This window comes from Brachyhypopomus gauderio, unplaced genomic scaffold (genome assembly GCF_052324685.1).
Source record: "Brachyhypopomus gauderio isolate BG-103 unplaced genomic scaffold, BGAUD_0.2 sc88, whole genome shotgun sequence".
Lineage (NCBI taxonomy): Eukaryota > Metazoa > Chordata > Actinopteri > Gymnotiformes > Hypopomidae > Brachyhypopomus > Brachyhypopomus gauderio.
Window position 1 is genome coordinate 1038922 of NW_027506909.1, and position 13711 is coordinate 1052632.

General features: G+C 41.1%; 1 protein-coding gene and 1 long non-coding RNA gene across 4 annotated transcripts; one reads left to right on the forward strand and one right to left on the reverse strand.

The window, feature by feature from the left end:
- Positions 1-6444: 6444 nt before the first annotated feature.
- On the reverse strand, positions 6445-8020 carry LOC143493506 (uncharacterized). The gene is made up of 2 exons (XR_013125483.1): positions 7890-8020; positions 6445-7493 (listed from the first exon to the last, which is right to left on the reverse strand). It is a non-coding gene; the product is annotated as an uncharacterized LOC143493506 (long non-coding RNA).
- errfi1b (ERBB receptor feedback inhibitor 1b) lies at positions 7999-13500 on the forward strand. Of its 3 annotated transcripts, none has more exons than XM_076991967.1 (5): positions 8014-8148; positions 8586-8663; positions 10713-10872; positions 11348-11433; positions 11788-13500. In XM_076991967.1, the coding sequence occupies exons 3-5, from the start codon at positions 10826-10828 to the stop codon at positions 12759-12761; spliced, it is 1107 nt and encodes a 368-aa protein (XP_076848082.1). In that variant the 5' UTR covers positions 8014-8148; positions 8586-8663; positions 10713-10825; the 3' UTR covers positions 12762-13500. The 3 variants fall into 3 exon arrangements, with proteins under 3 accessions (XP_076848081.1, XP_076848082.1, XP_076848083.1); XM_076991968.1 differs by having other exon boundaries at positions 8590-8663; XM_076991966.1 differs by lacking the exon at positions 8586-8663 and having other exon boundaries at positions 7999-8148.
- Positions 13501-13711: the final 211 nt, after the last annotated feature.

The window sequence follows — 13711 nt, forward strand, 5'->3', positions numbered from 1 at the left end:
TAGTTTCCTCGTTTGTTGTTGTTCCCGTCTACCAGTTTTCTCTTTTGCAGTTAAACCTTGTCGTAGCCTTCGTTTTGCCCCTTGGTTCGTAGAGTTATCCCTGTGCGTTTAGTTTTGTTTTCCAGCTTTTTTTCTGTCCTGTTTATATTGTTGTTGTCATGCCTTTGAGTTGTTAGTTCGTCTGTTGTCATATGTAAAGGAGTCCTTTTCATTTCGGAGCCTTTCCTCATAGTGTGTTTATGTTCGAATATTTCTAGTATTGTGTTCATTAGTGTTTTGTAAAGTACGTTACTTAGTCGCCGTGTTTATAGTGTTATGTTCGATCTAGTGTGTCTTCTTCTACCCTTGGTTATTCTCTCTGGTCCCCTTTGGTTTCTGTTCTGTTTAATAAATTATCTTTCTTGCAATTGCGTCACACCCGCCCCCGTGAATCATTACATTAACAAATCGCTATCAGTTTGTAGAGCTCAATAATATTCCATCCAAACGTACAAAAGTTAAATATAGGGTCCCGCAAGCCCTATATGCTACCATTGGGCACAGTTATAAACAAACATGGTGTCAATTTTCACTGCTATGCAGATGACACTCAACTTTACATATCAGCCAAACCTGATGACAAACTCAGTTTAAGAAAAATTGAGGCCTGTGTAAGAGATATTAAATGCTGGATGTCTCTAAACTTCCTCCAACTTAATGAGGACAAAACAGAAGTTCTCCTTCTGGGCCCTAAGGCCTCAAAACAGAAAATTCCAGATCTAATGCATAATCTCGCAGGCTACCCCATTACACCTGGCACAGTAGCCAAAAACCTAGGCGTCATACTCAACTCTGACCTATCATTTGATAAATACATAGATAATACTACTAGGATAGCTTTTCTACATCTCCGTAACATTGCTAAATTAAGAAATGCATTATCACAGGATGATGCGGAAAAATTGGTGCAAGCCTTTGTTAGCTCTAGATTAGACTACTGCAATGCACTACTGTCAGGTGTGACGAACGGGGTGGAGCGAAGGACGAGACACGGAATCCTTGCTACAGACGTCACTTTATTTCGTCCACACAAAGATTGCGCAATAGCGCACGAAGAACATATAACGTACTCACAGAAACGTGTAGACTATAGACAACGACGAGCACAGGACACTGCGCGAGCGCACATTAAATAGACAGACCACATTAGCCCCATGTGATTACGAGACGATTCACAGGTGAGACACATTATTCACACAACATAGCCTTCACCACAGAGTTCCGCAGACGCAGACAAAGCACGTGGACAACGTTTACACACGCCCAAAAGGGAGGGGCCGGGGTCCTCAACGTGACATCAGGATGTTCAAATAGGAATCTAAATAAACTTCAAATAGTTCAAAATGCCGCAGCCAGGGTTCTGACCAGAACTAGAAAATTTCAGCATATCAGTCCAGTCCTATCAGCCCTGCATTGGCTCCCAGTTAAATTCCGTATTGACTTTAAAATTCTTTTATTAACTTATAAAGCATTGCACGGGCTTGCTCCTGAGTACCTTCAGGAACTTATTTCCTATTACGAACCCCCACGCCCACTAAGATCACAGGGTGCTGGTCTTTTATTAGTTCCAAAAATTAATAAGGTAACAGCAGGGGGAAGAGCCTTTTCTTGTAAGGCCCCCCAGCTTTGGAATAATCTTCCTAAATGCGTCCGGGACTCCGACACAGTCACAATCTTTAAGTCTAGGTTGAAAACCTACTTATTTAGTTTAGCATTTGATAATTAATATCCCCCTTAGATAAAGGTACAGATCCAGGGGTTCACAGGCGAAGGGTTTTATGGTAGACTGGGGCGCTGGTGCTGTCGTCCTGTCACTGCTCGTGGTCACTCAAGTTTGTTGACAGTGCAGTGGACGGATGCCATTGTCTCAGAATGCCCCCAAGCCTATGTTACCTTCTGGTTCTGCCTTTTTAGCTAGGCTGTAATAATTTAACTAAATGCCGGAGTTGCTGCCACACTCCGGAAATGTTTATAATTTTACCTGTCCTGTATATGTCCTCATACAGAGCTAATTTTCCCTGTTTCATTTCTCCACATGGCTGCCCGCCTGCTTGAGGAATAATGAGATGAGGAGACCAGCGATCCATCCTGGGCCAGCCACCTCCTGCCTAACCGGATGCATACATCATGATGGACATTATTACATATTTTTCCTTTTCTTTCTCTTCTTTCTGTCTAAATTGTTGTTGTTGTCATGGTGACCGGTGTCGGCCAGAGGAGGATGGGTTCCCCCCCTGAGTCTTGGTTCCTCTCAAGGTTTCTTCCTCATGCAAAAAACTAGGGAGTTTTTCCTTGCCACTGTCGCCTTTGGCTTGCTCACTGGGGGCTAGGACTCTGCACTTGTAAAGCTGCTTTGTGACAACAACTGTTGTAAAAAGCGCTATATAAATAAAATTTGATTCATTGATTGATTGATAGCCTTCAGATTAGATCAAGAACAATGTGCAGAGAGCTTCATGGAATGGGGTTCCATGGTCGAGCAGCTGCTTCCAAGCCACACATCACCAAGTGCAATGCAAAGCATCGGTTGTACTGGTGTAAAGCTTTCTTTGGAGTGACTAATTGCGCTTCTCCATCTGGCAACCTGATGGACGAGTTTGGATTTGGTGGTTGCCAGGAGAACAGTACTTGTCTGACTGCATTGTGGCAAGTGTAAAATTTGGTGGAGGGGGATTATGGTGTGGAGTTGTTTTTCAGGAGTTGGGCTTGGCCTCTTAGTTCCAGTGAAAGGAACTCTGAATGCTTTAGCATACCAAGACATTTTGGACAATTCCATGCTCCCAACTTTGTGGGAACAGTTTGGAGCTGGCCCCTTCCTCTTCCAACATGACTGTGCACCAGTGTACAAAACAAGGTCCATAAAGACATGGATGGCAGAGTCTGGTGTGGATGAACTTGACTGGCCTGCACAAAGTCCTGACCTCAACCTGATAGAACACCTTTGGGATGAATTAGAGCAGATACTGAGAGCCAGACCTTTTCGTCCATCATCAGTATGTGACCTCACAAGTGCACTTCTGGAAGAATGGTCAAAAATCTCCATAAACATACTCCTAAACCTTGTGGACAGCCTTCCCAGAGGAGTTGAAGCTGTTCTAGTTGCAAAGGGTGGACAAACGTCATATTGAACCCTATGGATTAGCAATGGGATGTTACTTAAGCTCATATGTGAGTCAAGGAAGGTGAGCGAATACTTTTAGCAATATACTGTATCTGCTAACTTACCACTATCTTTCATCTATCTATCTTTTCAAGTGCTAAAAGGAATTGCTGGTATAGATTATCTATAGTCATAGTATATATTATAGTTATAGTAGTATATAGTATAGTATAGTATATAGTATAGTATAGTTATAGTTATAGTTAAATATGCAATTAACATGACATTACATTGACATCAGGGCTTATTAACCCTTATTAAGTCCCTTCAGTCTGTACTAGGTCAGTTAATTCAGGAAAAATGTTTTATTGCTTTACATAAGATTTAGTTGTACATTTGGTAAGCCTAGCAAATAGGTTTAAATTCTAACTTTGAATAGATTACTTTGAAATGTTGACAATTAAAACAAAAAATTATTTAAGTGCAGAGTGTCTGCCTTATAACCAAAGGTACGATGTTTTTACAGTGAAGCCACATGACATGTTCTTCCTTCTCTGTGAGGGCAGTTATAGTAATGGTAATGTCAGTTGAGGTAATCAACTGTCTTACTGGTTTGCCCACTTACAGGTTACACATTTGCATTTGGGCTCCCTGACATGCACATTCATTGATGTGTCCTCTGTGTATGTCATCAAGAACACAACCTTTTAGGAAAAGGTTTTTCCTCTTTACCACATTAGTCATTAACTACTGAGGGAGGAGCTCCCTCGTGTTTTCTTTAATTAACTCCATCTGTGTTCATTCAGCTTTTTCAGTTAGATCATGAATGAAATCCATGCGTGTTTGTTGCATGGAGTAACAAGGAACAACAGCAACATAGTTTCATCATGTCGTGTAAAACAACGTGATTCATTAAAAAAGGACTTCCATATGTATGTGATGAAAACAAGAAAAGTGTTACAGTAAAGTCTGGCTTGCAAGGCCCTGTGAGTCACAGGATGTAGCCCATGAGGAGAGCACAGGGTGGGAAGAGGGGGCAGCAACAGTCACTCTGGAGTCCAAAACAAACTCCTGGTAGTGATCCGGGTAGGAATGTGCGTGTCTAAATCCACATGTTTCCTGGCCACTGTTTCTGCACTTACACCGGATGCTCTCCACATGACTAAGCACTCCTTCACACACACTGGTTTATCTGCCCCGGCCTTGAACAATGATGAAAACATTCAAATCATGATGAGCACTGTGGGCAAAGCTACACTAAAAGCATATATGAAACACTCGAGCAGTTTTGTTTAATTTGAGAATTTGCAAGCAGTTTCTTTAAATTTTTCTTTAAACTCTTTTCCTTTGAACTGTCTAGAAACAGGTTTGAAATGTTTCCCAAAATTTGAACTGATTCAAATATTTTGTAATCACATATTTTAATGTAGTTCTCTGAATTGAGAATATTACTCTTGATTTTTTAGATATACATTCAAATACTGTTTTCCAGTAAAATGTAACCTCTTATGATGTATATAACACAGCACATTTCAAACACATGCTTCCATTTTATAGCTACTTTGTAATAGTAATAGTGTGAAATCATGTGCTTCCTAGAATAACTTGCATATAAAATTCAGTGTATAAATGCATAATGGGTGTTTGCTGAGTGAGATAATTAACTGTTTTTTTCTTTGTTTGTTTACTGCTATTTAAACATTTTAAAACAACATTTACAAACTATAACCATAGATGTTGAGCAGTAGTGAGTATGTTAGGCTGCTTGAACACGCCTCTGCTGTGCATATTTACTCTGTATCTTGGTCTTTTGTATTCCACAGGGTCTCCATCCCCTTGGGAAAGCAGGACTTTTGGAGTAGATTAATGTGTTGGCCTTAGTCTCACAAAGCACTGCGGAAAGAGCCCTGCTGGGTGCACAAACCTCATACCCTTTCTGAGGCCTGGGACCACAGGCAATTGAGTTGCCCATCCTTCTATAGCCGTATCCCAGGCAAACTGCAGTAATTATGCCTCTGTTTTCTAAGCCCCTAACTGCACTTTCATAGTTGCTGCTTACCATTAAGTAATTTGTTTTTGTCCTGAAACCACATTAATTTCATCTACTTCCTTGCCCACAAATTTAGCTAAACGAATTTGTCTCTAGTGTCCTGGGAAAAGTGTGTATGCCTTCAGGATAGATTTGTAATAGATGTTTTTATACCAGTATTCATGAAAGAATAAACCTTCAGCACAAGGGTCCATACAGGACATCCAAGGTCCATGTAAAAAGTTAGGAGTGTTATTTTGTTATTAAACATTTTGTCATTCATATATATATATATATATATATGTATACAAAATTTGAAGTATCTGAAATAGATCAATTCTCAAATTCTCAGACTATGTATTTTATATATATATATATATATATATATATATATATATATATATATATATATATATATATATATATATATATGCTTTATACATAGTTTGAGAATTTATCTAATTCAGATACTTCAAAATTTATTTTATCATTTAATGTGATGAATGAAATTACAAATATTTCAATCCATCTTAAGATTTCAGTGCATTTACCTCACCAATTTTCATCTTTTTCATTGTCTGTATATGGCACCCTCTTGAGGGTGTATATATGCACGTTCATGTGGGTGTCAGTGTGGGTCTGTTCATGTCTGAGGCTTACTAGTGTGGTGCCATGAAGTGACAGGGGCAATCTGTGTTTGTGTCACCCCACCCTTGACTCTTGACTGGCACTTACTCAATAGAACTTACTCAGTGGAAAAATGCGGTGGGTGCCCTGAGCCATCGCAGCCTGTTAGAACAATGAAAGGAAAAGCTACTCGACAGCCCAATCAGGTTCCTCCACTCTACATATACTCTACAATGCAGTAAAACATAGGATGGTTCTTACAAGAGCATACCTAAGTATTTAAGTATTTCATCATTTTAATATCAGTAGACATGAATACAGTAATAATGTGATGTTTCTAGGTAGATTGTATAACCTCACTCCACAGCAGAAAAAGATCTTTAGCAATCTGTTCGGATTTCTTGATCTTGAAAGTAAATGAGTGGCGCATTTAATATTAGAAAGCCTTTGACTTTCTATGTCGTCCTTTTGCTATAATTTCCAAATTTGCCTCAAGGAGAAGAAGGATCTCTGAGCTTCTCATTTGGAAGAAAAGAACCACTGTTTGTTGGTTCAGTATGGTTTTACTTGGCATTTCATCAATTTTGTGTCATGAAATAACAATCAAACAGCATTGCTGCTGAAGTCATTTGTGGTTTTCAGATGTTGCTCTACCACTACAGAGGATCACACAATTCTAACCACACACTTGGTGCACGTCCATGAAAGGCCCAATATCCCAGATTTGATGTGTCCCCAAGATGTTTTTGGGGGGAGGAGTGGGGAGAGAGAGGTGGTTAGAAATCCCATCTGATGGAGAATAGTCCTTGCAGGAAGCAGGTGAGATCCAAAAGCATGTCAAAAGTGCTAACAGTGTAAATTGTTGACATCATTGCACTTCACTTATTTTTCCATCTTGAATCTACTTTGAGTTTCCTGTCATTGCATTATGTCGATATGCCTTACAATCCACAAATCACAACGCTTACTTTTAGGAGAAGCAGCCAATGCAGAAAGTGAAATAAAAGACGTCACAAGCGACTGATGACAATAGTGAGTCTTTGATGGCAGTTCAATGAGGTTGTTGATATGTGACCAATGGTACTGGCAGCTGTGTGTGGGACTGAACCTCAGGCACAGGAAGTGAGCTGACCCCCCTCGTGGGAGTTCAGCCCACCAGAGCGTAACCCCAACGGCTTTCAGCCCCACTCTACTATTGTCTCCAGTCCTCTGGGGTAATAGGAGAGCAACCAATCATGGACCTTAAAAGGGGATATTTACACATGTTGACATAGGTCATTCTGGCTCTGACTAATACTTATAGCTTTCATCTCTAATCCTTCAGACACACGATGTTCCTTTTTAACTTACCATTGCCTCTTTGTCTTAGAGCTTTAGATTTTTTACCAACTTGTAATTCCTATTTATTTGTGAGATCTGGTCGATGTTTGATACAGTGACACTTTCAACAACTAAGCTTTGATACAATGAAACAATTGCTGTTAAACACTTTTTTGTCAGAATTATTTAGGTAAAAATTTTGACATGAAACTATCGATATGAAAAAGCGCCACATGACTTGTACCTTCTGCGAAAACGCGTCCTTCAACAGAGCCGCCCCCGTCACGCCCACATCACGCCCCCGTCACACCCACGTTCCTACGCCTACACGTGATGACGTAGTTGCTCATGTCCACGATCTCCTTCCGGATGCAGCTGCTGAAATGGAGTGATTAAAATGCAGAAGCGTATTCACTTTTTTACATCAAGGAAATTTATATTATTTAGTGCGTGGGTGGCTCTTGTTATTGTAGGCCACTAAAACTAAACATTGCATATCCGAGGTGTTGGAGTTCTGCACAACTGTTCCGACAGTAAAATTATGTGCAACTATCAGAATTTTCATATGAAATTATACAGGCTACAAATGGAGGAAATTGACGGTAACGTTATTGTTTAAGTCATTTAATAAAAAAAAACGAAACTCCGGCTCGTCCATTTTTAACAGAAGCCAAAGTGGTCTTACGTATTGTATAGTCTGTTGCTCATTACTCATTTAGGAGTTACACAGGAATCGTGACGCAACATGACCAAAGAGCAGACGGGCGCGCTTACTTGTGGAATGACGTCTCTGTTGTAAACGATCGCGTCCTTTTAAGGGGCGGGGCGGAGCTACGTGTAAGGCGTCACAAAGCTGTATAAACTGTTTCCATTGTTCCGTTGATTTGTGGCGTATTCAGTCACAGTTGCACGTGTGTGTTGTCCGCTCCTTTGTTCCAATTTGAACACAGTATTACAGAAAGGATTCTTCAGAGCGGACGTCTCAGTGAAACGGAGACGTTTCAAAGAGAAAAAGACTAGAAGAAAATAACTTGTGAGTAATAGTGATTGAAATGCCTGTTTACCTAGTACAAACGCTATAAGTATGACTATATGAAAGGTTTTAATATAACTTAATGGCGTATTAATGTTGAATCGATGTTATGTGCGATATGAGTAACGTGTAGGATGAGTCTCACCTGAGTCACAGCGGGGAGCTGTCATCTGTGGGTGTGGGCGCCTAACGTGGCTACACATTTGGATCGGACAAAACCAGTTGAAATAAATGTGCTGCTGATGTAATATACCGTAGCTTCTTTCACAGATTACTTTGTTTGCACTTGTGTTCAGCTAGCTACGTTATTGATGGTAGGCTAGCAAACTGATAATACTTTCTCAGTACATCGTTCCGGGTAAATATTGATGCGAGCTTTGAAACCGCGAGGCTTGTTGACGGACGCAGCCACTGAGTTGATCATTTACTGCACTGAGATAGGGGAACATCTCAGCACGGCTCGGGTGATAAAATAACGTGCGATGAAGGAGCATGACGGAAAGACTAATATCCAGGTAAATTGGGATGTTTATGATTATTAATTACTTTCCAAGAATTCAAATCTAAATCGGCTATTCCAAATGAAAGCGTCCTAAATATTTGTGTATTCTATATGAATTGTAATGTGTAGTGTGATTTAACTATAATTTTTAGAAGTGCATATTTTAAAGGACTATGATCATTTAAATTTTAAACTAGGATAGATCCAGTTCGATCTAGTATAGTGTCTAGTATAGTGTCTAGTATAGTATCTAGTATAGTATCTAGTATCCTGTTTTTTCTGAACCTGCTGTCTAATTGCTTTTGGATGTAAGAAGATGGATTCGGTGTTATTGCAATTACCGTGTGGTAGTATTATAGTATAATTTATAGTAATAATATGTAGATTACTATCTAATTTTATAAATGTAATAACCAGGCCAAGGGATGGACCACTTTAAAATTCACTGCTTAAGTTTGAGATTTGTTAATTTGTTTTTTTTTTTGTTTTGTTTTAGTGCCTTTTTAATAAGTGAAAATCTACCCTCTGTACATTTTAGTTCGTTGTGAGAATTATTTGTACAATTACGAAAATGCTTTTCCAGATATAAAGACAGCCTGCTTTTCTGTATTTTGCCTTGACACGTACCACTGACATTTGCATATGGCATTGTGCCATAATCGCTTTGCGTGCGCCTGTGTCCTTTGTGGATTTAGAAGAAAACCTTAATATGTAATGAATCATGAAATGAACTGATGGTTCCCATGTTGAGTCAAGCTGACTTGGGCCAACAGTATTTGTTTTAGTGTAGGATGGCTATGATATTGGACACTACTCTCGTAGTTCTCAGACCTATATAACTGATTCTCCACTCATTCATACCTCTCCTGTCTGTCCTGACCTCGTGCATAACTCCTTCCTGTTGAAAAATACACAGGCATTCTTCTCATCACAAAGGCACAAAGGGCTATTCATGCTGTAAAAGTAGCTCCATTCATGTGCATAGGGTTGTTTAGTGGGAGAATTAATGATTGTAAGCTTCAGCCTTGCCCAGTTCTGGCTGAAGCAACTCTGAGCCCAAGCTGAGCTTGTGCTGTGTTGCGTAATGTGCCCTACCTTGCTACTCCATTGATTGCATTTTGGATTTCATTTAAATTCCAGAACTGCTTCTCCTGAATGCTTCTGCTTATTTTTCACAGATCCATTATGGTTTTGTTTGCGATGTTTAGAGTGCTTATGTAATGGATGCCTTGTGGATGAGGTGGTTGGTATTCCGGTACCCAAATGAAACTGTCAAAAGGTTCGAGCTGCTTTGCTTTATATGCTCTGCAACAAAATAGGACATTTGGTTGTATGGTTTTTCCTCCCTTTTAAAGAGGTCTGTTTATTAAACAGACGTTTGTTTGAAAAGGTTACAAACTGAATAATTACATTCAGTGTAGCTTGTTACTTAAAGTTAAGCTAACAGCCTTTTGGACTAGCAATTATGTCTCTGTAGATGCCGAAATACTTCCAGCCCTTTCTGTATGTTTTACCACAATCTTGGTTCTGGGCTCAGAGTGTAGGCTACATGTTACATGTTAGGGAATCTGCTGTAGTAAAACATGCTTCAGAAACGCTAACCAGGTTTAAAGTTTCTGTGTGTAACCTGGTTTAAAATTTCTGTTGTGTGTGAGCACGTCATATTCATTCATTGGCAGGCTCATGTCTGTAAGGCAGACAGCTTGTGATTCTGACCAGCAGAGCTCCTTAAGTCCTCTCCCAGTGGGCCTGTTGAAAGGGGCCTTTAGCGGGTGGTGCTGCTCTGTAATTTTCAGAAGGTTCTGGTTGGTGGGAGTCTAAAAGGATGGAGGGTGGGAAGGGGCCCATGAGCCCTGCTCATTGTTGCCCTGGGGGGGACAATTGCCCCACTTCAAACAAAGTCCCATGGACATAAAAAAAAACGGTTACAAAAATGGCAGACCAACTAACATAGCCAAAGGCACATACAAAAAACATTTTCTGAGGTGTAGGTCCTGTGGTTTAAAATGGGGGAAAATGCGACTGTTAAATTCTTCCCTGGTTTTCCTTTTACTTGCTGCAGGTTTCCACATGCTTATAGAGTGGAGCGTGAAGGGAACCGGAGGGAATATGGAGGCTGCCGTGCTATGAATCGCAGTGTACAGGTCTGACGGCCTGAACTCTCTCTTTTAGAGTATGACTTCAACCAGATCATGCTGGCACCAGCATCACGATATGAACAGGTGAGTGCAAACAGGGCACTGAATTCAACATCAATTCATGTTTTGAGGGTTTTTGATTTCTACGTTTTCTTGGTTTGATTTCTACTGTTAGCCAAAATCAAATGGGATGAAAAATGCATGTTAAAATGTCTCCATAGTCATTATCCGCTTTTGTAGCACTTTAAAAGCTTTTTATTATTATAAATTTAAAAGCTTTTTATTATTATTAATTTGATCCAAACCTTTTACGTGTATGATGTTTAGGCAGAGTCTGATTCGTATGATTTTGATTCTTTAAAAATAAAAACGAGCAAAGCAAATTGGTGTATTTTGTGTGATATACGCATTATACACATTGTAATTCTCATGGTATTATTGTAGTCTTTTATTTTAACTTTTTTAAATTTATTTTTATAAATACACATTTTTTTGGGAACAACTGCTTAGGCCATCCAGAGCATTAAGGTTGAAATCATCTCCCATTTGTGCTCCACAGCATGTACTTCTGTTTCGATGCTGACTTCACAAACCACAACCTTACAAAAATGCATCAACATGGCCTGGGCTCACTGGGCCTTGAAAGTAAGTGAACGCTATTGAATTCTCCCTGCTCTGTCAGCACACTGGAGGGAGGGAGGGAGCCTATCACAATGTGGTCACTGTCTGTTCACTGCCTCTGAGGCAGATGGCTCTCAGGAAGTTTGGATGTTTATGGGAAGCTGCAGGCTTGTCACCTTCCTAACTGATAAGCATTTCCTGTAGCAGGGTCTTTATTGTGGCTGAAGGTACTTGTCAGGGGGAGGGAGAGAGATTGCTGCAATTGGAACTAACTGTTCTCAACTGACAACTGACAGATAGTTGACCGACATGGTGTATCAGAGTGTGCGCATGTATGTAATGTTAGTCATCGGTCATTTTTGTTATGATGTCTTCTAGGTGGGATGTTTGGTTCATGCTCCTCACACAGCCCCACCCACCCGTGTCGGCATCTGAAGAGTACTGATCCAACAAAGCTCCTCCTCCCCGCTGTGCACAGCCCTCCGGAGGGTGACCAGGTCGTCCCGTCCTTCCAGAAGCTCTCTGTTTATGAGCAAACGCCCTTGTATTCGTCCGGGAGAATCTCCAAGCCTCTCCCCCCTCTCCCAGACATGGAGGGTCAGTCTTCTGACGAGGCTGACAGCGAGGTGGAGTTCTTCTCCAGCACCAGTGAGAGCCAGCTACTGGTGCACGAGCGAGCCCCCAAACCCTCAGCCTTGCGTTACGGCAGGCCCGGTAGGCGGAGTTTCCGTGGCTGTGGCCAGATCAACTACGCCTACCACGACGGTCTGCGGGAGCAGGGCAAGGCGAGCGCGCAGAAGGCAGAGAGGGAGCAGGTCCGAGACGGGCTGAAGCCGCAAGAACGTCCCCAGCGCAAACTACGCCGCTCCAACTCCGGCCCTGCTGGCTCCTATAAGCCCCCTGGCCTCCGAAACGCAGGCCTCGAGCCCCTGGCCGGTGGCTGTCCCCAGGAGAAGCCCAAGGTGCCACCACGTGTCCCCTTGGGCTCTTGTCCCAAAATGAGCACGAGCGAACAGGACCTGGACCAGCCTCCTGAAATCCCGCCAAGACAGCCCATCTTCTACAGCCTTCCACGCAGTCCCAGTCCCAAGAGTCTGCCGATTTATGTCAATGGAGTGATGCCCCCTACTCAGAGCTTTGCCCCCAATCCTGAATACGTAAGCAAAGCCCAGTTCAGGCAGAACTGTGAGGGTTCGCCGGCTTCCCGCAACCCGTGTATTCTGCCCATCATGGAGGATGGGAAGAAGGTTAGCACCACTCATTACTTCCTCCTTCCAAAGCGCCCGAGCTACTTGGACAAGTTTGAAAGGTTCTTCAAAGAGTCGGACTCAGCGGTACACAGTGGATGCTGAGCTTTAGTGCTGATATTATATTAGTCAGAAACCCTCCATTTACTTGCAAGACTTATGAAGACTTGACTGATGCTAACAGTATTTAGGTGTTTGATTAATAAATCACAACACAGTGCCACCTCAACAGAAACTTCCAGGTCACAAATGCTGGACATTGTTGAGCCATTTTCTGTTTTTATTAGTTACTGTGTTTGTTTGTATGATCAATAGACCAGTGTCATGTTCGTGTTGGTGGTTCTCAGTTTAAAGTATTTCTTTTTGAAGGACTGACATGTTTCTTTTTCTGTGATTTAAATGTATCGCTGGTTGGTATAAGCTGGTCTTATACAATTCTTTGGGGAATTATTCTTGAGGTTGGAGTTCTGTGCTGTGTGTTTCTTGGAGTGTTTCCTATTTACGACCACCGGTGGTGAATGATCTAATTTAGTATTTGCACTCAACATAGTAGATACATAATAAACAAGTACAAATAATATGGATTTGCAAGGAGTGTCTGAATACCTGTGTAGTTGCTATTTCAATGCTTGTGTCCTGTTCAACAGAATCTTTTTTTTCCTTACTTTTTCAGTTATATGACATTGTTCTGAGAAAAGTGACAGCATGATGTTAAATTAAATGCAACTTCCTACTAACAGAGTGTCTTTAAAATATTGATTTGAGCTGTTTTGATTCATGTCGAACGTATGTTTTGGGCAACACAATACAAATGAGAACACAGGAGATGCTTCTTACAATTGGAGGAAGGTCTAATTTTCCTTAATGAAATGTCTTCAATACACCATTAACCAATGCTTGTTCCTTTCTCAAGCTTAAGCAATGACATTTGAACTGTTTACGTGTTGGCTACAGCCTGCCTGTTTGGGCTGAATGAGGAAAAAGTCAATACTACTGTTCCTTATTACTCTGTCCCAACCTGTACTTTAACACCTACATGTCATACACTCACACAC